The sequence below is a fragment of the Crocuta crocuta genome, unplaced genomic scaffold (genome assembly GCF_008692635.1).
Source record: "Crocuta crocuta isolate KB4526 unplaced genomic scaffold, BGI_CrCroc_1.0 scaffold190, whole genome shotgun sequence".
In the NCBI taxonomy this organism is placed as follows: domain Eukaryota; kingdom Metazoa; phylum Chordata; class Mammalia; order Carnivora; family Hyaenidae; genus Crocuta; species Crocuta crocuta.
In genome coordinates, this window is record NW_027527955.1 from 571,866 (window position 1) to 598,035 (window position 26,170).

At 38.5% G+C, this 26,170-nt stretch overlaps 1 protein-coding gene across 1 annotated transcript in view; it reads left to right on the forward strand.

Annotated features, from left to right (window-relative positions):
* Positions 1-10,533, forward strand: part of RXFP2 (relaxin family peptide receptor 2) — a 46,404-nt gene extending 35,871 nt beyond the window's left edge. The window contains exons 15-18 of the mRNA XM_077752631.1: positions 370-599; positions 1,218-1,628; positions 4,634-4,852; positions 10,274-10,533. Coding sequence (XP_077608757.1) covers positions 370-599; positions 1,218-1,628; positions 4,634-4,852; positions 10,274-10,533 — 1,120 coding nt within the window. The remainder of the gene's footprint in view (positions 1-369; positions 600-1,217; positions 1,629-4,633; positions 4,853-10,273) is intronic.
* Positions 10,534-26,170: the final 15,637 nt, after the last annotated feature.

The window sequence follows — 26,170 nt, forward strand, 5'->3', positions numbered from 1 at the left end:
GGCCCCTGAATGTTTGCTACAGATCAATGTAACAATAACGATTTGCTTTTCATCATATCCTAGAGAATAATCTAGGAAATGAGGGAAAAATAGAGTCCAGGAGACTTTACATTCTCATGTCCTCCCCTGACTCATCTCAGTCAAGCCGCGGAATTTCTATGCCCTTTAGGTTCTTCGTCTTGCCAAGAGGAACACTGCCTAGAGAAACGTAATATGTAATGAGGCACACTATTGCACAATCACTGCTAAGCAAAGATAAACACACCTAGTGCAGTTGCACACCTGACAGAGCGGTAGCTCTGCCAGGGTGGCAACTGTCGTTTCTCTGTCATTGCTGCAAAGTGACTCTTTTTTTCCCTTTGAATTTAGTTATTTCAAAAACTTTCGATACTGCTCCTATGCTCCCCATGTCCGCATATGTATGCCCTTGACTGACGGCATTTCTTCATTTGAGGACCTCTTGGCTAACAATATCCTCAGAATATTTGTCTGGGTTATAGCTTTCATAACCTGCTTTGGAAATCTTTTTGTCATTGGCATGAGATCTTTCATTAAAGCTGAAAATACGACTCACGCTACGTCCATCAAAATCCTTTGTTGTAAGTATGTTTCCTACCTAAATGGATTTAGGATGTCTTCTGTGACCTGAGTACTAGGAACACGTTGGCCTCCAACAATGACACTTAATATGGGTTAGGTGAGCCAGGCAATTTTTTTCCCTAAGTATGAACTACCGTTCTCTTTGGCTCTCTGTTTTAGGTTGCATGAGTTTGCAGTGATCCAGCATTGACCGCTGGGGGTTATATCTTGGAAATGGGGTAACAGGGAGCTAACGAATCAATAGAAGGATTTTGGAGGACAGATTGTGGGTTATATACTAAGCTCAGTCTGCCTTCAATTACAATAGCACCCATGCTCCTCAAGCCCAGAAAATTATTCATTGTTAAGTATACAAGTAATATTTATTGTTTAAAAACTAGCTTCCCCCACAAAAATTACCCCCTCACATACACCACCAGTTTTAAAAATGATAAAACAAAGACCCAATATAGTTCTTTAGAATTAGGACACTTTTTGTGAAGTCCATTGGCTTTTAGAGAGTGCTGTAGGTGTTTATCCCAGTTCATTTAATACAGGATGAAGGAAGTAGACCCAATTAGAAAACTGAAACCGAAATGTTGGAACTATCAACATATACTGTGTTTATTCCTTAACAGGTGCAGACTGCCTGATGGGTGTGTATTTGTTCTTCATTGGCTTTTATGATATAAAATACCGTGGGCAGTATCAGAAGTATGCGTTACTGTGGATGGAGAGCTTACAGTGCCGCCTCATGGGGTTCCTGGCCATGCTGTCCACCGAAGTCTCTGTCCTGCTGCTGACGTACTTGACTCTGGAGAAGTTCCTGGTCATTGTCTTTCCCTTCAGCAACATTCGTCCTGGAAAATGGCAAACCTCAATCATCCTTATTTGCATCTGGACTATGGGATTTTTAATAGCTGTGATTCCATTTTGGAATGAGGATTATTTTGGAAACTTTTATGGAAAAAATGGCGTATGTTTCCCACTTTACTATGACCAAACAGAAGATATTGGAAGCAAAGGTTATTCTCTTGGAATTTTCCTAGGTAAATTATATTTTTCACTTTCTGGACCAACATAATTTTGATAGAAATATAAATTTCAGCAAAGGTGTTTTTGTCCTTTTCAGAAAGTAAATGAATATATCAAGTCTGTGTCCCTTTTAAAAGAAAAGTACTTACTCAGTATTTATAGTTTTTATTAACCTTTTTATTATAGAAATTTAGTATGGGAAACAAAGATATACTGTCAGGACCTCTGGATGATTTTTTTATTATCTGTGAGACCCTTTGCTTTTCATACTGTTACTATGAGCTGGAGGAATTCTAGGTTAGTGCCTTGACCTGTGACTCCATCAAGTTATCTGAACTCTTTTCTTTTTTACAATCTAGATTATGAGTCAATTAAATAATAATAACAAAATTCTGGAAACTCACTGACAGGAGATTATTGGAATGGAAATACCAAGAAGGTTTATTGCCTTTGGTAAATGCAGCTCTAAAATAAAAAATGGAAGCGTGCTTAATAAAAGTTTGTTTTCAATTTTTCTTAATTTCCTCTATTTTATTTAGAAAAGAAGACCCTACCTTCTCTGTAACAAAAGTGAATGAGAAGTTGAGCTCTTTAAAGTTAAAAAAACCCCACCACATTTAATATTGTCTAATAAGCATCCCTACTGTTTAAAATTAAAATTAAGACAATTTCCGTATAATTTCTTTAACTAGGGCAGTATTATCATTTTAATTCCCTCTTCTCATCTTTTCCCCTCTCTAAGTAGTCAATAAGTTCTATCATCCTTTCTTTTTCATTAAATGTTTTTTCATCAACATATACCACTGCTGTCCTCCAGTCTCTATCTACCATCACCTTCATTTAAAACCTTACAACCTCAACCCTGAAGGGCTTATACATAAGGGCTTATTACATTAGCCCTTACTAGTCTTTTGACCTCAGGGGGTTTCTCTCTCTTATTAACCTGTTCACTCCCTTGAGTATCAAAAAGACTGTGTTTACCTCAGCTCTGAGGCCTTCAATGACTCCCTGCTACTGCCAAGGTCAAGTGTACATTAATCACTTAAGATACTTCATAAAATGGCTCTAACCACTGGTCCAGCTCTTCTTCATCTCTTCCTCTTCTTCTGAGAAATATACCTTCTTAGCACCATTTTAATAATACTCTTCACATACCACCCTGTTCTGTAGCTATTTTTTCATGGACATTGTAAGCTGTTCCTAGCATAGACGCACTTCATAGACACACACACACACACACACACACACACACACACTACATTACATTGTATTCACTGATTCATCAACAATTTATTAAGCACCTGCTATAGGCCAGGCACTATTTTGGACACTGGAGACACAACAGATCAGCCCTCACAGACCTACCATCAGCAAGAAGGATGAAGACAAGTAAACACATTCTTACGTCACAAACTGACAAATGCCACAAAGGAGGAGAACTGGATGTTCTAGGAGGCCCCAAATCTGAGCACAGGGAAAGCTTTCCAGCAGGAATGAATCCAAATCCTTAGGCCCAAAGGATAAGGAAGGATTAACCAAGTGAAGTCTGTTCCAGGAAAAAACATAGTGGACATAGAAGTGCAAAGCCACAGAACAGGCCCAGATGAAGGGCCAAGAAGTTAGACGTAGCTGGATCTCATAGGTAAGGAGAGTGGGGTAAGCTACAAAGGGTTTAACACCTGTGATGTATTCCAGGTAGATAAAGAGATAGTAACCCCCTCCCACAATCATCATCATCATCACCTATACACCCTTGGCTTACCTGTGAGAAGAGTCCTAGAGCCCTCTTTTCTCTTTAAAGAGTATACAAATACACAGTTTGGAAATAAATTCTTTATCTTAGAATGGAATAAGATTTAGAGAGAAGTTTCAAAGATAGTAGCTTCCATTTACCCCTCACCCAGTTTCCCCTACTGCTAACATCTCAAATCCCTAAGGTGCTTTCAGAACACACACTTTTGATCCTTCTGTAAGTCTGTTTTCATAATTTGTACTGGAGGATCATCTTTAAAAGTCATTATCTATTATTCTTAACTGAAGTTTCTGACAAGAGGCCTACAATAAACCAATTTTATAAAATTCCATTGAATGGCTTTATTACGAGATTCTAAGGAATGTGAAATGTTTTGGATAAAAACAACAGAACACTAGGAATTTGTAGAATTCTCCCCTAGACTTCGCCCATCTTATACATAGTCTAGATTCAGACAGACATTTTTTTTAAAAAAAACTTTAAATAGTATGCACGTTTTATGCTCACCGTGAAGAATGTGATGATTGCTCTTGGGATTTTTATATGGCAAGAATATAACAAAGTGACTAAGAAGTCAGCATTAGAAGACAGTGATGTTAAGTGAGAATTGTCTGAATATATTTGACTCTAAAAAATAATTCATACAGTTGAATTTATTTTTTATTTCTTTTTTCTTTCAAAACAAGTCTAAAGGATTCTGAATTTTAGTTTAAATTACTGTAAGCTCTCTGAGAAAACTCAAAAATGCATTTTCGTTCTATGTAATATTTTTACTTAAGACCAAAAACATGAGAGGTAATGTTTCTGAGGCTATTATCTACTTGATATTCCAAGTTATTTTGTTCATATTTATAAGATAAAGAAATGGGGTCATGTTTATTTTTTGAGATAATCATATGATTACAGTAATCCTTTAAGATTTGAATTTGCAAGGAGTGAAAAATAAAATTAGCTTTTTTCTGGCTTTAAAAAAGCTAAAATTCACCTCATGCTACACCTAGATCTGAATTTCAGAGGTCTGTAACTCTTTATAAAGGATTTGTGTATTTCCAATATCTTTTTGATCTGACAAACCCAATTCTTTTAGCTTATTCTAGCTTATAACCTTGGATTCAGGGTTATTAGCTGATTGCCACTGGGTCTATACAAAAGAATGCTTCTTGGAAGTATGGCCTAAGAGGCACCATAATGAACATCTATGTAACACAACACTTTTACTGTTGCTTTATACACCTGAAATGTTAAGAGCTGTGCTTTTCCCAACAGGTGTGAACTTGCTGGCTTTTCTCATCATTGTGTTTTCCTATATTATTATGTTCTGTTCCATTAAAAAAACTGCCTTGCAGACTTCGGAAGTGAGGAATCACATCGGAAGAGAGGTGGCTGTTGCAAATCGTTTCTTTTTTATAGTGTTCTCTGATGCCATCTGCTGGATTCCTGTATTTGTAATTAAAATTCTCTCCCTCTTCCGGGTGGAAATACCAGGTCAGTCCCTTCTATTATTTCCAAGCACATTGTGCCTTCTTAAGCACCTTGACAAGACCAGAATACGGTGCTTTACATATAGTAAATTCTCTGTAAATACCTATTCAGTACACACAACTATTATTTTCCTCAATATTTTATAGTCTGTATTCTAAGAGAGCAACCTGGTAGTGGTGCAATCCAGACAAGAATCCAGACAAGAATGATAAGAAAAGAGGAGCTAGAAAAACAACAACAATGAAGACTTAGTGTCTTCTTTCTATCTGAGCTAGATAGTGGTTCTTAACCAAGAATACACATAAAAAATCAAAATATAAATGCCCAGGTTCCACTCTGGGCTTCTGGATTTCACCTACAAGGACCAAGAGCTAAACGCAGGTATTTTGGAAAAGTTCCTCCCATGCCCACGTGATTTGGAGGCACACACCCCTGGTTAAGAACCACCAGTTTATTTCATGGTCCTTGCCATGTGGTTGTCACTCTAGGCTCCACTCTAGAGTGTTAGATGTTTGGTGGAAGTAGGTCTCCCACCCACACCCCTATTTCAAACAGAGGGGAGAAACCCCTTTTTTTGTTAGGCTTTTATGTGAATCCCTTCCTGGGACTTAGAAGTCACAGTCATCGAGGGGCCACCTAGGGCTTTGGCCTGACTCTCAGTGAAACAGGGTTTCATCTGGGGCAGGAATCATATCTATTCATCTTGGCACCCCAGGGTCAAGCATGGGGTAGACACTTCAGAAGCACTTATACAAGAGTTATGAATGTACAGGTAACAAACAGCTGTAATGATTATGTCCCTCTGGCTTATGTGTGGGAGTCATGGGAGGTCTTGTCAAGTGCCTCACTGCAAAACGACACACAACATCCACAGCTTTCCCTTAACCTGTCAGTTTAGAGTGACTGATCACAAGGCAGATGTAAGGTGTGAAAGTGAAGATCAAGAGAGACATCAGGGCTGACTACTTGGGAACTTTCACTGAGTGGTGAGAGCAGAGGCCTTGAGAATGCATGTGCCATTGCTCCAGGAGAGCAGGTTGGATGTGAATGAGGAGCAGAGTTAATTAAATATTAACAGTCACACCTGAGGAACTTAGTGAATCATTCAGTCTACTACAGTTTCCTGGACATTTCAATTTTTACATCCTTGCATTCCACATTTAGCAGGACTAAAATGTCCGTTGGCCTCCATTGCCCATGGAATAAAATCCAAGTGCTGGATCAGCATTAAAAATGTTTACCCCCGACCCCACCCTCGTGTATTCTGTGATCCAGGCTCCACTCTAGAGTGTTAGATGTTTGGTGGAAGTGGGTCTCCCACCCACACCCGTAGTTCAACCAGAGAAATAAAGCCTTTCATTAGTTAGGATTTTATGTGAACCCCTTTCTGGGACTTAATAATCCATTAACATTATTAGGATTTTTTTCCTGCACCTTTTTGATGCCTTGCCTTTGTTGAAGGTGTGTGTGTGTGTGTGTGTGTGTGTGTGTGTGTAAGGGGGTTCTGGGCTACCGTGCTGATGCTGGGTAGGACTAGTGGGTAGAGAACCAGGCTCTCACTTGTCCTGGAGTGAATATGAACATTGTTTAACATGAGTTGGCGCCTAGAGGTAGCACTGTGGTCAGGGAGCTAGCCTGAGGATGCAGGACAGGTGGGGGAAAGCTCTGAGTTTCCTTGTTTCTTTCACCTGAGGTGAGTCACTGGGGGGAAGCAGAGCTCAAATGAAAGTGAAAAGATGGCAAAAGAATCCTATACTCCAGTACTTACTCTCTCTGCACCCCTGAGAAAGAGGCTGTTTTAGGGGAGCAGGCCCAAGACCACCGACAGTCTGAGAGCAGGAACTCGGGGACAGAAGGAGTGGGCTCTCCTCTTTGTAATCACTCTTCTTTAAACGTTTATGAGTTGCCTTTCATAAGATTTGTAGCCTTGGACCCTCCCCCCTCCCCATATCTTCTACCTTCCCTCAAGCAGCTGTGGGTGGGGCCCCGGAGTGGGGTGTAGATCAAAAGGGATGGAGGCGTACACACAGAACTCCATTATCTCACAGACATGTGGCAGGCTAAGGACTGAGAGAGTCCTCTGTGTCTTCTTGCCTTTTCCTCAGCTGCGGCCAGGGCTGTCTGGGCCTCAGAGTCAGGCTGAAGTGGTTAGATGAGACAGGAGCCAGGACAGTGGTGGTTAGGTCTCATCATGGTTCTGCTCCAGATGGATTAACTGGAAGAAGATGAAATTTAATCCCCTTCCTGTTCCTGCTCTAAATGAACACTTCTGAAAACAAAAATATTTTCAACCTATAAGACTCTAGCTTACTAAACACCCCTGATCATCCTTCAAGATTCAATCCAGATACTCCTTCTCCCATGGTACCATTCTAGATCTCTCTTCAACCCATGCCCATCCAACTCAATTGCTTAAATGTCTATTATATTTTGTTTGGACTTCACTTATTAACGTCACCCAAACTGCCTCCCAACAGTGTTGTTGTTTTTTTTATGTGTTCATTGCCCCCTTCAAATTATAAGCTTCAGGACAACAGGAGCCATGTGTTATTTATCTTTCCACAAGTGCTTTTTGCATAATGTTATGTAATAAATGCTTCTTAAATTAAAGATGTTGAGCTCATCCAAGAGTGGTGGAACAGGGTGGGGAGGGGATGGTCTCATCAGCCTCCCAAACTTCTCTTTCCATGCCTTTTGATGCCCTTCCCCACCCCAGGCACTTGCTTATTTTGGATGTGGGAGGAGGCAGCCTTATGTGGCTGAAGAATGACCGAGTGAGGCAGGAGTTCTGGGTTTCCATCCTAACCCCACCACTGACCAATTGAGGAAATGTAGGCAGATCACCCCACCTCACTGAGATTTTTTTTTTGTTTTTATTTATTTATTTATTTTATTTTATTTCTTTTTTCCTTGGGTGAGCAGAGACATTTTATTTTATTTTATTTTATTATTTTTTTAGTATATAAAAACTGTTTATTTTTCTTCCTTATTGTGTATCTCTTTTATTTTTTTTCTTACAAATAGTTTATTGTCAAATTNTCACTGAGATTATTTTCATATGGCCTCTCAAATTCCTTCCAGTTTTCATATTTTGTGAGTCTGTTAACTCCTTGAGGCTTTTCCCTCTGTATTGCTCTGCTTGGAGTGTCATAACAGAGTAACACAAACTGGGTGGCTTAAGTCATGGAGAGTTGGGAGTCCAGAAAAAAGTGTCAGTAGATTTCTGCTGCAGCTTCTCTCCTTAGCTCCCAGATGTCCACCTTCTTACTGAATCCTCATGTGGTCTTTCCTTTGTGCGTGCACCCATGGTGTCTCTGTGTGTATGAAAGTTTCTCTCTTCTTCTAAGGACACCTGTCAGATTGGAATAAAGACCACCCTAAATGCCTCGTTTTAACTTAATGGAAACTTTAAAGGGCTGTCTCCAAATGCACTCATATTCTGAGGTCCTGAGGGTTAGGACTTCAATATATGAGTCCTGGAGTACACAATTCAGTGCATAACACCTTGGGACTTAGAGGCAGGAGATGTCTGTGATCAAGTGTCTGGTATCTGAGAGCCGCAGGAGTGGTCATCATCCTTGAAGAGCTTATGACCTTCCAGATCATGATAGGAAACTGGAATAGGAAAAAAAAATGTTTTTTGAAAACCTTATTTGGCCACACATCAGTCTTTCTCTATATTATACTCAATGCTTTGAGGTCTTTCTTGAACACCCGGGTGGACCTAACAGAGTAGTCTCGACCACATCTGACTAAGCCCCTTCTTGCTTGCCCGACTTCCCATGTGTTGTAGGAAATGCTGCCCTCCTTGGCCTTATCCCATTCTGTCCTCACCCTCCAAGAACTCTGGGGTGTGTCCCATCATGGCCTGTCACTGAGAGAACAGGTGGTCAGCCCAAAAGATTCGCCAGCTTTAGCCTTCCTTTCTCAGGGTTTACCTGCTGACCTTACATTAGCTAGTCACCCTGAGACTGAATGGGAAGTCTCATTCCTGGTTGCAATTTCCTCTGGGAACACAACAGACAAAAAACAACTTGTTTGGTTTGGTTTTGTTTTGATTTCAGTCATGCACTGTCCATATTATCTAATAAAAGAATTAAAGACAAGTAATACAGTATTATGAAACTTTAATAAATCTAAGATATGCTAAATATAGATATTTTTCTTCCATATTCTTTTCAGTTCAAAAAAAATAAATAAGGACAAGAAAGAGAAGATGGGGTGGGAAAAGAGGAAGGCAAATATAGAAAAAGAGAAAAGGGAGATAAGAGGAAAGAAGGAAAGAGAGGAGGGTAGTTCAGATAAGCAGTCAGAAAAAATAGAAAAGAAAGAAAAGAAGAATAGAAAGGATGGAAGGAACAAAGCAGGGTAAAGAAGAACAAGGAACAGTGTCTAATGGATAAGAATATTGTGAAAGTGGGGAGAGAAGAGAAGAAGACAAAGGAGAGTGACAGGGAATGTATCCCTGGCCTTACCATCTGGCTCTGGCTCTTCACCTGAGCTGGGAGTTCTTAGCACTTTTGGAGATATAAAAGGAGGCAGCCTAATGTGGTGGGATCGCAGAATTGCAGGTGTTAGTGCTGAAGAGGGACGTCAGCAGAGCCGCCGACTGTGGCCCACCCAGCCCCCTGACTTCGATCAAGTAAGTTATCATCAGCCCCTTTCATAGATAGGGTAGTTGAGATCCAGGAAGCTTAGGTGATTTGCCCATGGTCCCACAGTTAAATGTCTCACCCAAAGAGCAGGCTGCGTGCAAGGGGGAAAACACACTTCATCCTAACCAAGTGCGTGATGTATTCAGAAAGGGTACAATCATCACAAATATCTACTCAGAAAGAAGTTTTATGGTGTCTTTTCCTCAGTATTCTAATTAACATCTGTAAGGCCTCACCCAGAAAGATTGATTAAGTTGGAAGATGTATTCTAGTCTGCTCTTCACATATTCAGTCTCCACTCTGAAAAAGATGGTTGGAATAAGAAGGTGGGGCAATTAGGCTTTCAGGAATGAAGTTAAGACCAAGATCCCATCTGACACCAGGACCAGATGTTTCCTGAACAATAATCTATTGATTAAGAAACATTTTGTCATTTTCTTACTTATCTATAAAGAAAAGCAATAACAATTGCTTTATATATCAACTTACATCTATGAAGTGTTGTTTTGTTTTGTTTTTTACGTATTTCCTCTCATTTGGCCTCTCAACAACCTACCAAGTAGTTACTGAAATTCAGAAAATTTCTGAATAGTAGGACCTTGAATTCATAGGTCCTATGCTCCTCCAACAGAGAGATTTTCATGGTGAAAGAAAAGTGAACTTGGGAGCCCTCCCCAAAATAACATTGACTACAAAATGTTATGTGCTATTTGTGTCTGTTTAAAATGTCCACTTCATGAAATTTTCCACATTTCGTTTCCCTCTCCAGGCACACTCACCTCCTGGATAGTCATTTTTTTCCTTCCAGTAAACAGCGCCTTGAACCCAATCCTCTATACTCTCACAACCAGCTTTTTCAAGGACAAGCTGAAACAGCTGCTGCACAAACATCGGAGGAAATCGATTTTCAAAACTAAAAAGAAAAGTCTTTCTACATCCATTATGTGGACAGAGGACTCCTCTTCACTTAAACTTGGGGTTCTGAACAAAATAACCCTTGGGGATGGTATAGTGAAACCAGTTTCCTAGTACTGGTTTTGTACCCTGGACTTCCAGGGGACTACCTGTAAGAAAAGTACAGCGTTTGGAAATGACATCTGCAATGCTTTTTCATCTCCACCAACAGCAAACCTTTCTGCACAGAATGACTTCTGGCACTGCATGCCAATGGCAGCTGTACTATTCATCAACTGTGCTAAGAACTGTACCTATGGGTTCTTCTCACTTTTACCATTCCTGAAATGCACTAGTGAATCCATACATAGGAGGCTGATGTGCAGTTGATCTGTAGCTTGTCAACACTACCAACCCACAAGTGAATGCCCACATATTGGCACTGCATGTCTGCGTTTAAGTTGAATTGCACTGTCCATAAAACATTCATGATGCCTAATTCCAATGAGGCCAAAATAACATACACCTAACATCTATTTCTTTGTTTTTTTCAATGTCAGAGGAAATCATCAGCATCCTGCTGAACTGATGTCAAAGGATTTCTGAGATGTTTACCCACCGCAAGCCCTACCCTCTACTCTGGTGGAGTAGAAACTTTGAAAGCAGATCTTTACACAAGGCTATCACATTCAACAAAACAGCAGAGAGACACACTGACTAAGCCATGTACCATTCACCTTCTTGGCTGTTATTTAATGTCAGAAGAGCTGAGATCTCAAACAAGATTATTTTTCTCCAGATTTCCCAGGCCACAAAGAAAAATTGGACACCCCAACTGCCAAAACTACATTTTAATATCTTTCAAGAATAATTTCTTTAAAGTAGTATCCTTATTGCTAGAAAGTTCTGTCTTCATAAAACAAACAGATTAGAGGTATTAAAGAGTTTAAGAATCCTGGTTTGCTTCGGTCCATTTGCTTACTCAGAGAAATTCCCATTGTTTTGAAAAAAAGACCAGTAAGTTTGGACATGATTTTAGAAAATGTAAAGTACTTATTTGTGAAGGCCTGAATGTGTTCTTATCATGAAAGTTTATATGTGAAAAACAATCAGATAAATAAAATTATATTTTGCATTTGTTGATATATTATTTTATGTTTGACAAAGACTACTATTGACTATTACTATGTTTCTCCTGAGAGAGAACATAGCCAGGAAACACAGCACCTCAGTCAACAAGACACATCTTATATTTTTCTCTTACGCCTTTTTCCAAAGCATGAGCAGTAACTGAGCGTCTTTACTGCTCTCTTCATTGTGAGTTCCTTTAATAAGTGGAATATAAGCAGCTGATCGAGAACTCCAGATTACCTCATATTATGTGCTTTTATCTAGTAGAATCCAGGATAGAATTTCAGAGTTCATGTGTCACAGCAGTTCTGGTAATTTATTTGTTATTGCTTAATAGTGACTAAAACCATTGTTTCAATCAAGTGAAGTATCTTTTGCATCAGTGAAATCTTTCTGAGGATTCTGCAAATTATGTTCCTCCCCATTAAGTAGGCTGCCCTTTTCCCTTATGGTTTCAAACTTTTTCCCATCTTGTCTCTTCACTATGATGAGTTACTTCCCTACTTGCTTCTGGAATTTGCTGACATTTTATTAAATGCCTTTTGCCGGTCCTTGATCATCAGATGATTTATTTCCTAATACATTTCCCAACATCAAGAACATAAATAAGGAATAGACCCTGAGCCTAGGGTATTGCAATCTTAGCACAAATGTGTGTCCCCCTTTCTTGAAAGGCATGAAGGGTGGGCCATGTACCAAGCATCTGGGAACTGTGTTTGTGACTGTACTTACTGTTAAGTACTAGACATAAGAAACACAAGGTCAGGTGCATCAGGGAAGTTTTCACAGAAAAATTGAAGCTATATATTGGTTAGCAGCATGCTAATGGACAGTATAAAATTGAATTCTAATAGGTTAGTGATTTACAGTCTTATTCTGTTTTGCTACATAAATAGAAACCTATAAGAAATATGTTTGATTTTAACAAATAGCACTCTTTTATCTGGATTGAGTGAGATCTTTTGCATTGTCAGAGTTGTTTTCTAAACCCAATGTTTCTGTGTGGATAAGAAAAGACTACCTCTGTTCTTTAACCACTTCCCGTGACAATATAAACAACAAATAAACATGACTTGAGAACATAAGAGGCCAGAGACTGTGCCATCTTTGAGTAGGAGAGAATGAGGGCAAATTACCCAATCCACATCTCTATCATATGCTTGTGTATTACTGACATCTGGTATTGGAATTAAAAAAGAAAAAGATATTCTAAAAAACCAGTATGGAGCCTTAGATGAGTATATAAAAAGAGGGTACATAGTTTATCTGTGTTAGACTTAGCTAAGCTTACTTACATCACTTTGTTTTATTTGTAATCAAAATTAAAATAGTTTATGCCCACTGAGGTTGCTGAAATAGACCCTGATGACCAGGGGCTTTAAATGGGGTTACATGTAGATGAGCTTTAGCTCACAGGTATAGTTTTGTTGCCCTTCCCACCTCACCATGCATCTCAACTCTGCAGCTCCATTCGGCTCAGTCTCTACAGCATCATAGAGCCACAAAAGCAGACCCATCACCCCAATATTTTTCTCTTAAGGGTGACTTTGGTGCCAGATCAAATGAGATTCTGGTAATTTGCTGTGCATATGCTCATGCTACATTTTCAAGAATTATCTTACCCAATATGATTCTTCACTCTGTTTTCCATTCTCAAGTTGGTAAGCAATGCAAAGATCCAGAGAATGCACATGATAGAAATGAAAAATGGTGAAGTGTCACCAATCATATGCTCCCTATCATTTTATATATGCCCCCAAGGGAGGTCTGAAGTAAATGGATCTTCCAAAATGAATAAGGAATATATGTAAGAGATATTTCTTTTTAGTCTTTTCAGTGTAGCATAAATGGGCATAAAGTTCTATTTAATAAATGGCTTTAGGCAACTTTGCTCAAGAAACAAAGCGTGGAAGATAAACATTTGTATTTTCTTATTTCCTGAATAAGAAAGAGAAAGAGTGATTACAAAGATTTCTCCTTCTATTAATCAGTTTATATGTCAGTTGTCTGATATCCTGTTTATGAAAGATGGAAGATGCATTTCTAATAAAGATAGTGCTTATTTCTGAACCAGGAATATAAAATGTATTTCGAATATTCTTTGTTGTGTTGTTGTTGTTGTTTTGAGTATTCTTTTAAATGGTTTTTCAGGGGCGCCTGGGTTGCTTAGTCGGTTAAGCGTCTGACTTTCGCTTAGGTCATGATCTCGCGGTTCGTGGGTTCGAGCCCCGCGTCGGGCTCTGTGCTGACTGCCAGCTCAGAGCCTGGAGCCTCTTTCGGTCTGTGACTCCCTCTCTCTCTGACCCTCCCCTGCTCACGCTGTCTCTCTCTCTCCTAGAAATAAATAAAACATAAAAAATTTAAAAAAAATAAATGGTTTTTCAGTAGGAGATCTTAAAGTCCTTGAGGAATACTTCCTAAAGCCCTATAAGTTGACTGAAGCCTATCCTAAATATATTTCATTAGAACAGTCTTCAGGATATTCTCCATGTGACATATATGAAAGAAATCAATTACAAATAAAGAAATAAAAAACAATAAAGGCCAAGTGAGAAAATTGCAGATCCAAGGATGGGTACCCTATGCCATTTCAACAGTCTGGCTCCAGTCCATGGTGACACTTCTTATCTCCAGGGCCTGAGCAAACATAATTATTTTAAGTTATAAACTCACAACTATTTGGATATAAGAAGAAATTATTTCTGGACTGTGTGGGACCCACTAAAACTTTCACCTGTTTACTCATTTTCTGAATTCATGATGCTAGAGTATTTGATTCAGTAATGATTTTGCAATGGAAGCTATTATATGCTTTCCTGCTACAGACAATATGTATTTAGGACAAAGAAATAAGAGTCAAAAGCTGGTCTCATAGTTCCCATTCAGTCATCAACTACATGTAAGTTCTCAGGTAAATGCCTTTGAATCTCTTCCATTCTTTATAAATGGGTTTCCTTAGGATCATCGCAAAAACTGAGGGCCTATCTCATTTTGGGGAAGATCTATAATGTGGATTAAACCACTTTCTGAAGGTCCATGTGGACTGAAAATCCAAAAGTTTACATAAAATTCAAGGATCATTCAATTCTCAGTTTCCACAGGATATTACAAGGTCTTAGAAAAAACCAATGCACGGGTCCATGAATGTTCAGAAATCCTCTTATGGTGGAGGCTTACAGTGCCCCCATTCTATTCTGGAAAGAACACTGAGGCACAACCTCAGACAAAGTTCTCCTAAGATGTGGAAGATTACAACAGTATAGCAGTGAGTACAACTTAAAAATTAGGTGACCTAATGCTAGCAAAATCTGGGAATGAAGACAGCAGTGTAATTAACAAGCAAACATTTTGATCAACTACAAGTCATAAGTTGGTCTCTTCATGTAAGTGTATAAATAGGTCTACTACCCATCTACATTATTCTGAAAAACACATAAATACACAGGTATGCCGCTTATGACTGGGGATATATCTCCATATACTGGGTGTAAAGTGTTTTAGGGTAGAGACATAACAACATATCTAAATTCCCCACAGAACCAAAATACAACACGTGGTTCTTGACCCAGGATTGATCTCTGCCTCAAACCTTGCACCATTCAGCCATGAACTCCCTCCCCTTTACCATCAACTTCTCCTCTATGCTGGCCCTTTCTGGTCAGCTCACAATGCTCCAATTTCTCATATCTAAGACAGTCCTGCCATCCAACACTAGCATCTATTTTTGCCTTCTCTTTATAGCTACACATTTAGAAAGGATGGTAAACTCATTGTCACCAGTGCTTTGACTTCTCAACAACTGAATGCCTCCATGTTCACCACACCATGGAGGCACTCCTCCTTGAGATCTTCATGGTAATAGCTCAATGGACAGTTTCCTTTCTTTAACTACTTCATCTTTCTGGAGATTTTGTCACTAACAACCACTTCCTCCTTCAAATTCCTCTCTTAGAAGGAAGGACATCATTCTTTCCTGCTCTACACAACTTCGCCGGCTCTTACTTCTCACATCTTTATGAGTTTCCTCTCCCTCCGCCTGCCCCCATAAACTTATAAATAAGTTTCTGGGGCTTTATTCTTGGTTTCCTGTTCTTTGTCCTCCTTGAATCTCTCCCAGGCATCAACCTCTCTATGGCTGTCATAGCTAAATAAACTAATTTTTAAAATCCACTTAAAAATAAGTATAAATAGGGGTGCCAGGGTGGTTCAGTCAGCTGAGCATCCAACTGTGGCTCAGGTTGTGATCTCATGGTTCATGAGTTCAAACCCTACATCGGGCTCTCTGCTGTCAGCACAGAGCCTACTTCAGATCCTCTGCCCTCCTCTCTCTCTCTGCACTTCCCCTGCTCATGCTCTTTCTCAAAAATAAAATATAAAAACAAACTAGGGGTGCCTGGGTGGCTCACTCGGTTAAGCGTCTGACTTCAGCTCAGGTCATGATCTCACAGCTCATGGGTTTGAGCCCCTCATCAAGCTCTGTGCTGACATCTCAGAGCCTAAAGCCTGCTTCAGATTCTGTGTGTGTGTGTCTCTCAGCTCCCTCCCACTCATGCTCTGTCCCTCTCTCAAAAATAAACAAACATTTAAAAAAATCTAAATAAATAAATAGGAGTTTATTTCAATAGTTCTTATTATATCTTGACACTTACTTTTTAATCTCCTCCACCATACAACTTTGTTGAAATTTCTAACCTCCCTAATGAGAATCAGCTATTCTCTCAAGCTCATCCAAAAATGGTGCATTTTACATGTTCAGCAAATGGGTTTTAAACCCACCAAAATCATTTGTTTGAAGATTTTTAACAGGAAGTCCCNTCCAAAAATTGTGCATTTTTACATGTTCAGCAAATGAGTTTGAAACCCACCAAAATCATTTGTTTGAAGATTTTTAACAGGAAGTCCCATAAACTTAAACTCTATAAGTGGCCCAAGCTGGAGAGGGGAGATGAAGATTCTAGTGGCCCCATATATAAATTTCTGATCAATTTTCAGTCCAGGACCTATGCTTAAATAAACTTCTTCCTTTTTCTTTATTTTTATTGGGCAGGATCAGAATGTGCAGACATGCCCATTGAAAGCATGAAATTGAGAAACGTATCTTAAGGAAAAACTGTACACATATCACTGAAGAGTCATTGGATGGGGTAGGATTGAAACCTCAGATCACATGACAACCATCATAGAGACTGAACCAGTGACATTAACCGATTTACCTTTCCTGTTCTTATGTAGCTGGCAGTAGCCTTACAGATCAAGTGTTGTATCCTTTTGGTGCTTTATAAACAGAAAATCCTTTTTGTCTTAGTTTTCCCCTCTTCTGAATCTTATATTTTCCCTTAAAAATGGTAAAATGCTTGGTTCCTGGGGCACCTAGCTGGCTCAGACAGTAGACTGTGTAACTCTTAATCTTGAGGTTGTAGGTTTGAGCCCCACATTGGGTGTAGAGATTACTTAAAAATGAAACATTAAAAAAATGCTTCATTCCTCCCTTGCTCTGAATTTTTCATTTCCACCTCTTTTATATTATTGTTTAAAATAAAGAAAAGCCTCAAAATTTTGTCCTGAGTAGGGGCTAACTCTAAATCCACCATACATGGAGTTTGATTTAGATTCACAACCACGGCTTTCCAGCCATTAGCCCTGCCCTTTGCTCATCCACTGTGCATCATGGCCATTCTGGAGTCCTGCCATGCTCTTTGTTGGCTAGTAAGAAAACAGTGGTACATAATGTATGATTCTAAAATAATAGTTTTTTAAGGAAAGGGATCACTTTAGGAATTATACATCTAAATGTATATTGCCATTCATCTATTCAGTCAGCAAATAGGCCTGTGCAGCTATCTGAAGTGCTATCTGACAAGGTCACCTCCAAGGACAGGGGATTCACACTCCAATAAAATATGCTTGGCCAGACAACCAAGGAATTTCTTTAGAGTAGCCTTCAGAGGTTAAGTCCCATGGATGTATCAGTCTTATCACTTTTAACCACAGGACACTCCTTTTTACTGTAATATCTTTTTCCTTCTACTTCTCTTCCTTTTTTCCTCTTTCAAACTTTTTGCTGACATTCGTTGTTCTTTTTCTCTTGCTCTCTCACTACAGCTACACACACAATCCCCTCCTTACTGCTCTCAAATCTCCTTCTTTGCCTCCTCATTTCTGTCCTGATTTTTTCTATTCCTGGTTTTATGTCTGTCTGTCTCTCTCTCTCTCTCCTGGGGTAGGCAGTGTTTGGAGAGGAGATATAAGGCCAGAGTGAGGCCCAAAGTGAGATGGGCTCTTTGGTTGAGCATATCAGGAAACAGACTGATTGATTAAGTTCATTTTTATGCTCTCAGCTGCCTGTAAGTGCCCTAAGTCAATAATAGGAATTCTAACCATCTGACCACCATCAAATAACAACAAATAATACTAGAAACATAACCGAACAGTTCTTTACAGACTGCCAAATGCTTTCAGATAGGCTTTAATTTGCTAGAGGTCAAGCATTATTTATTCACAAGTGCATGCTTTTGCAGACATGTACATACACATAAACACCTTGTTATGTTGAAATTAATCTATTTGATGCCCTCACCTACTTGGAACATAACTAAGTTAAAAGAATAAACCCATTAATTTTTAAAGGCCTTTCAGTAACTCAAAACATTTGTTTTTTTTACAGATTCGTAAATTAAAGCTCAGAGGTAGGATGGTGCATAAGCAAAAGCACACAGCATCTCATTTGAGTTGTTCATTCATTCACAAATATAAATTGGGTGCCAGGCAATTCTAGGTAGCAGAAATTAGCAGTGAACACATGGACCAGAAAGTAGTGCCTGTCTTAATGGAACTTACATTTTGGGGGGACTGGCAGGTGAAGGGGGGAGAAATGTTAATAAATGAAAATGAGCAAAATCTATAGTGTACTAGAGAGTGAGAAATTCTACAGAAATAATAATAAGGGAAGTGGATAACTTATTGCCAGAGGAGGGAAAATGGTGATGAAGTCCTCAAAACAGGTGACATCTGAGCCTGCCACCATTTCTCCTCAGTTTACTTCTTTTTAAAATAGGAAAAATAATGACTGTCTCACAAAATTACTGAAAGCATTAAGTGAACAAATACATGTTTTAGCACATAGCCTGAAATGTGTTAATTACTCAATAATCAGTAGATTCAGATTAATCTCATAAATGGTAGCCTGCCACCATTTCTCCTCAGTTTACTTATTTTTAAAATAGGAAAAATAATGACTATCTCACAAAATTACTGAAAGCATTAAATGAACAAATACATATTTTAGCACATAGCCTGAAATGTGTTAAATACTCAACAATCAGTAGATTCATCTTAATCTCATAAATTTCACTCATCTTGGAGAGGCTTATACATTCAGAATCCATCTTCCTATAATTTAGATATAATTTTAGCAGGATGTATTTTCTTACTTCAAAACTCAGAGAAGGCTGTAAGTATGTATGTGTACGTGCATATAGGAGTGTGTATGAGTGTGTGCATGTGTGTATATTGGATATTCATGTGGATTTCCACTACAAATTTAGACTTCCTAAGATCTATGAACCCCAAAGCCAATAAATTTACCCCAAATTAATTCTAATAGGATGATAAATAACCCTGAAATAACAGGAAGAGCCAAAAATAAACTTCTCTAAAACATCTATCCCCAACTCAGATCTCACAACATCTTCAGAATGGTATTCTCATACATGCCTTTATAGAAGTTCTACAGGTAATGTCTCACAAACGATGAGCTTATAATACAAAATTAATAAACCACAAGGAAACAATACACCATAAATGGGGGTCAACAAACCCAAAAAACTAAACAACAAAGTTTCAGGTAACATAATTATATGACAAGATCTATAGAACACATTTTAAAAAATTATTCAAGAAATAAAGAAATTGACACCATAAAATGTATAAGACCCTATGAAAATTATCTTTTTTATTTTAAATTTTTTAGAGAGAGAAAGAGTGCAAGCAGGTGAGAGAGGTAGAGGGAGAGAAAGAGAAAGGAGAGAGAGAAAGATGGGGGGGAGAGAAGGAGAGAGAGAGAGAGAGAGAGAGAATATCTTAAGCAGGATCCACGGTCAAGGTATAGCCTGATATAGGGCTTGATCCCACAACCTTTGGATCATGACTTGAGTAGAAATCAAGAGTTGGACACTCATTTGATTAAGCCACCCAGGCACCCCTGAAAAGTACCTTTAAAAACAGAATTTTTTGAATTGAAAATGTATTCATTAAAATTAGAAACTCCATGGATAAAGATTAGATTATGTACAGCTGAAGAGAAAACTATTGAACTAGAAGTTAGACATGAAAAAAAACCACAGAAGATGGGAAGAGATTTTAAAAATACCTAAATTATGATCAAAATTTAGGAGTCACAAAGGATAGTACAAGAATGTCAAGTGCACATTTAAAAGGTGTGCCAGAGGGGTGCCTGGGTGGCTCAATTGGCTAAGCATCCAACTCTTGATTTCATCTTAGGTCATGATCCCAGGGTCATGAGATAGAGCCCTGTGTCAGGCTCCATGCTAAGCATGGGGTCTGCTTAAGATTGTTTCTCTCTCTCTTCCTCTGCCCCTCTCTCCAACTCATGTGCTCTCACTCTCAAAAAATAAAATAAAATAAAATAAAATAAAATAGGAGACCCAGGTTTTGGGGATCTAATTACAGCATGGTCATTCTACTTAATACTGTACTGCATAACTTGAAATTTGTTACGAGACTAGATCTTAAGAGTTTTCACCACCAAAATAACCAGAAAAATGTAACCGAGGTGATGGATGTGTTAATTAATTTGACTGCAGTGATCATTTTACAATGTAAGCAATATAAAATCACCACATTGTACATTTTTAAAATACACTATTTTATTTGTCAATTATATCTCAATAAACCAGGAGGAAAAATTTTTAAATAAAATAAAGGAGTACCAGATGAAAAGAACAGGAAGGATGGAAAAGAAGCACCGTTCCAACAAATGATGGCTCAGATACCAAACAACATATGAAAAGATGCTCCACATCCTATATCATCAGGGAAATGAAATTAAAGCTACAATGAAATATAACTACACACCTACTAGAATGGCCAAAATCTGGACTACTGACAACATCAAATGCAGGCAAGGATGTGAGAAAGAGGAGCTCCCATTCATTACTGATGGGAATACAAAATGGTACAGCCACTTTGGAAGATGATTCAGTGATTTCTTACAAAACTAAGCATACTCTTTCCACACGATCCAGCAATTTGTGCTCCTTGGTATTTGCCCAAAGGAACTGAAAATGTACCTCCACACATCCACATGAATATCTACAGCAGATTTATTCCCAATTGCCAAAACTGTGAAAGGGTAAACAAACTGTGGTCCATCCAGACAATAGAGTATTACTCAGCTCTAAAGAGAAATGCGCTCTAGAGCCATGAAAAGACATGGAGAAACTTAAATGCAGATTACTAAGTGAAAGAAGCCAATGTGAAAAAGTTATACACAGTATATTTCAACTATCTGACATTCTGGAAAAGACAAAACCATGAAGGTAGTGAAGGGGTACAGGGGCAGGGAGCAAGAGAGATAAATAGGTGGAGTACAGAGGATTTTTAAGGCAGTAAAAATATCCTGTATAATCTTGTATTGATAAATACATGTCATTATTCATTTGTCTAAACTCATAGAATATACAATACTAAGAGTGAACCATAATGTATACTGTGAACATTGGGTGATCATGATGTGTCACTGTAGGTTCACCAGTTATAATAAATGTACCACTCTGGTGGAGATATTACTGGGGGAACCACTCGTATGTGGGATCAGGAGGTATATGAGAAATCTATGTACCTTCTATTCAATTTTGCTATGGATCTTAAGCTGCTCTAATATATATATGTATATACATATTTATATATTTTATAAAAAATAAAATAAATTTTATAATATAAAAATATTAATATATTTATGTATATAAAGATTTAGTCTAAAATAATAATAATAAAAATGAGTTTATAGACCTAGAGAATGTCTTTGTAACTCATGTAAATTACAAATATATATTATTTGGAAATTAAAAAGAATAAGACAAACAAACCAAAAAAAATTTTAATGGACCAAGGATTTGAATCAACAATTCACAGAAGAAGAGAACCAAGTGGTCAGTAAATATGAAAAATAAACAAACAAATAAAAACTTGCATTATTAATCACATAAATGCAATTTAACACAAAAAAAGAAATACTGGTTTACACTGTTAAATTAATAAAAGTAAACTGAGTTTTCAAAGATGTAGTGAAAACAAAATCTTTTGCATTACTGGCTGGAAGGTTAAATTATCACAATCATTTCTGAAAATGATTTGACACTATTTAGTACAGTTAAGTGTGTGCATAATAGTAAAAGGCATACTCTACTGGGCATACATCTCATATTCCTCCACAAATTCTCCTGCACCATCTGTGCCACCTCAGTTACCATCACTACAACCAGCTCCAGACAGGTCTATGAAGCTCTCCTGCCTAGCACTGGCCAGCGGGACATCAAAGCCTAGCTCTTCCCATCATCTTCTATTCAGGAAGAAGCACTGGGCTACAGAAGGGTGAGAAATGGGGAGGGGGATTTGGAATCCAACTTGTCTGGCAGCTATTAAAGGCACCACGTAACGTAATCTGAAAGTGCAGCATACTTTACTTCCCTTGGAATGAACTTTATTCATAGGAGAGGGAAGAGAACTTGGAGCCAACAAATCATTCTCCTCTTTTCCTCCTCCCATGGGCTGTTCCTAGCAATAGTATTCCCTACAGCCTATCTAGAGCAGTCCACGTGGCCAAGTGGGCCCACCTGCCCAGCCACCAGCTATATCTCTTCTTGGCTTGCATTTGTTTGTCATCCTTCCCTACCTTGCTTCCTGCTCTCCTCAGCCTCACTGCTCTAGGCCTGGCCTCCCGATAGAGTATTACCACCTAAGCCTTGCCTCAGGCCCTGATTTTGTAGGGAATCCAGGCTAAGATATCCTAGAAGCCAACAATTCAACCACCAGATAGATGTTCACCACAGAGAAGCTCTTGCATATGTGCACAGAGAGATGACTACAAAGATGTTCAATGCCTTACTGTTTGTAACAGCACAAAAGTGGAAAAATCCTAAGTTCCATACAATTGAAGAATGGATAAATAAACTACGCTTTATTAAAACAGTCAATTATCAAACAACAGTTAAAATGATCTCATGCATCAAAATAGAGAAATGTCAAAAACCTAACATAGGCTGTAAAAAGACAATTTTGAAAGATTGTGCCCATATTATTTATACAAAATTTTGAAACACACAACATAATATATCACATATATATCCTGAAGCAAATATAACTGATGTGATTATCAGTTTAATTTTGCCAGTATGTCCATTGTTATCTGTTATGTTAATTCATTAACTTTTCTCTGGTCCCAGTATCTTTTAGAATTTAAATGTAAATGGCTCAAGGCCTCATTCTACATATATCATACAGTATCTAGAAGTCTATTCAAGGTTTCTTTGAATTTTCATGGAGTTTATAATTGGCTAAGTCAGCTCCTGTTCTGTGAGTATTTTTCCTTCTTCCCCGATCCCCAGCTCTGAGACTACTCTGACTCTGAACACCTGGACCACAGGCTTCATTTCCCCCCCCACCCCAATATGGTGCTGCCACCAACACAACGGAACATAAGACGGATGCTGTAGGGAGGGCCGCATTATCCCACCACTTCCTATGTCATTGCCAACATAATATAAACACACTACTACCGTGCACAGACTTGTGCTGAGAGTCAAGAATAATGAATATGGATTACAGTTCAGCAAAATACTTAAAATATATTCTAAAAGCTCTTTCAAGCAGTTTTACCTCTGAATTTTGGCATACTTGTTTCCATTTTCTGGGGCTTTTCTGTTACACACACACACACACACACACACACACACACGTGTACATTATCCTTACTCTATCAGTCTCCTATGTCCAAAATCCTGTTAATACCTTCTGCAGAATAGTTTCGTTCTTCATGTTTGCCCCCAAACTAAGGTTTTCAAGCCTACCTTTGCTTATCCAGAATATTAACCTACGTTGTTAAAAAAAAAAAAACAAAAAAAACCCCACAAACAACACTCTATTCAGGGTCTTGACCCCTTAGCTGAACCAACTAAAGGAAAACCTTTGAAATGATAGGTTTTCCTTCAACATGACCAAATTTTATGAAAGATAGCTTTACCCTACAAGACTTTGTGAAAACAGAAGGAAAACAGTATGAAAATTCACTTTCCTTTTGTCCAGAATAGATCTGCAAGAGTGATGAACCTCCTCTGGGGTCCCTGTCCACAGTTTAGCCTTCCTCCTGCACATATATACAAACACTAGAAGTCCTGAGATCTGAGGCCATTTCTAAAGGGGCACATAATTCCATATACCTTAGTTGATCCTGAAGAAATGTTTGTATTAGAATGCATTTCCATAATGATGCTTCTTTACAAGGAACTTTGACACAAAAAAACAATTTGTTAAGAAATACTTGGGATGACACAAATTATTTTCAGCAGAGCTGAAACTAAAACCTAGTTCCCTTGACTCCTAATATAATGCCTTTTCACACTGCATCGAACCCAGAAACCAAGAAAGGATTAGATTACTATCAGGGTTGTATAAAAAGGATAAAGTGAAAAGAGATATAAAAAGTTTTAGAAAGAGTTCATTTTGAAGTGCGGCTTTGATGGACAAATGATTGTCCAGAACAATGCCTAATACATAGTAGGTGCCTGATAATTGTTTGCAGAATGAATAAATGAAAAATGTATATCCATAGCTTCCTGAAATCACACTCTAGTTTAAATTTTCAAATGTTTTAGATGGCCAAAATGGTGTTATGTAGGATGGAGGGATAGAGGTGAGAGAGAGGTGGAGAGGGGCAGAAGGAGAGACAGAGAGAATCGCAGGCAGGATCTACACTCAGCATGGAGCCTGACACAGGGCTCAATCCCACGACCCTGGGATCATGACCTGAGCCAAAATCAAGAGTTGGATTCTCAACCCCCTGAGCCACCCAGGTGCCTCAAGAAAGTGTAGGCTATCAACAGATAAGAAAACACACCTATGACTGTAAAAACCGTACCTAGAGGAAGATATTGAGATCCATATAAGGTCTTTTCACAACTTTAAGTATAACCAGACTTTCTTAAAAGAGAGAGGATGTCTGACATCCTATTTCCTGGTGCTGAGAGTGAATGAGGCAAGGCAGAACACACAGATAATAGGAGGCAAAGTAAAACCTTTGACTTTGATTCATGAGATAGAATTTGCTCAGATGAGACCTTAGTTCCAGGCTCAGGAGAGACTTCTTGGTGGCTAAGCAAACAGCAAAGTTTTGCTTGGCAGAATTTGCTTCAGAGAGTAAGAAGAGAGAGAGGACTCAAAGAGAAAGAGTTGAGTATTAAGCTCTACACTCCTAATACAACTACTGCAATCAGATCAAAGTCCACTGGACAATTTAGAACACTAACAAAAATATAAAGAATCCTTACATAGAGAAATGCCAGAATTTTATTGAGTCTCATGCAAAGCATCTCTGAGCAAAGGGACCTCTGAATAGGTTCTTGGTCTACACTTAGGAGAAGCTTACAGAATGTTGCCAGATACTGAATTCAAAACTTGCTAAAGGATTCAAACATCTGGTGATAAAATAACATGAATATGAAAAGAAGCAAAACTCCATTAACTTGATGCAATTTTGAACCAGTGGATTTTGAAGATCAATTTAAGAATTAACAATTTCAGAACAGCTTCTACCAGAGGAGATAATATCTTTCTCGGAGGTGGAGGAAAGAAGTGCAGCTTTCCCTGACTTCTATAGTGGGTAACTGGTTTCACCTGTCAGTCCTACTCTCCAGTTCTGGAAATCCCAACTCGCTGCCGAGGCTGAAGAGGCTGGCTCTCTGGCCAACTGTCGTGCTAGGAAAGCCACAAACTGGTGGTTTGTTTCCTTTCCTTTTTAACAATGTGATTAGGGGGCGCCTGGGTGGCTTAGTCGGTTAAGCGTCCGACTTTCGCTTGGGTCATGATCTCGCGGTTCGTGGGTTCGAGCCCCGCGTTGGGCTCTGTGCTGACTGCCAGCTCAGAGCCTGGAGCCTGTTTCAGTCTGTGACTCCCTCTCTCTCTGACCCTCCCCTGCTCACACTGTCTCTCTCTCTCTCTCTCTCCTAGAAAACAAAACAAAACAAAACATTAACAATGTGATTAATATTGCACAAACTAAATTATGGCAATAGTGAAAGAAACATAAAAAGTGAAAATTACCCATAATTTCACCATTTTAATATAATGACTCTCTTTGGTTATGTATTTCTTTACTATAACTTATTATATAAATAAATGTTTCTGTTATTGTAAACCCAGCACACAGTACATACAATTGTGTTACGCTCTTTTCTTTGTGCTGTAGTGTGAATTTTTTTGTTACACACTTTTCATAATTGTTATTTTTCTATATAGAGAAGCATGATTTCCCACTGATGTGTTAATCCTAATTGACTTAACTACTTCCCTTCTGTGAACATTTTGGGTCTTTCCAACTTTGTTCATTCATTCATAAAGCATGAAGCAC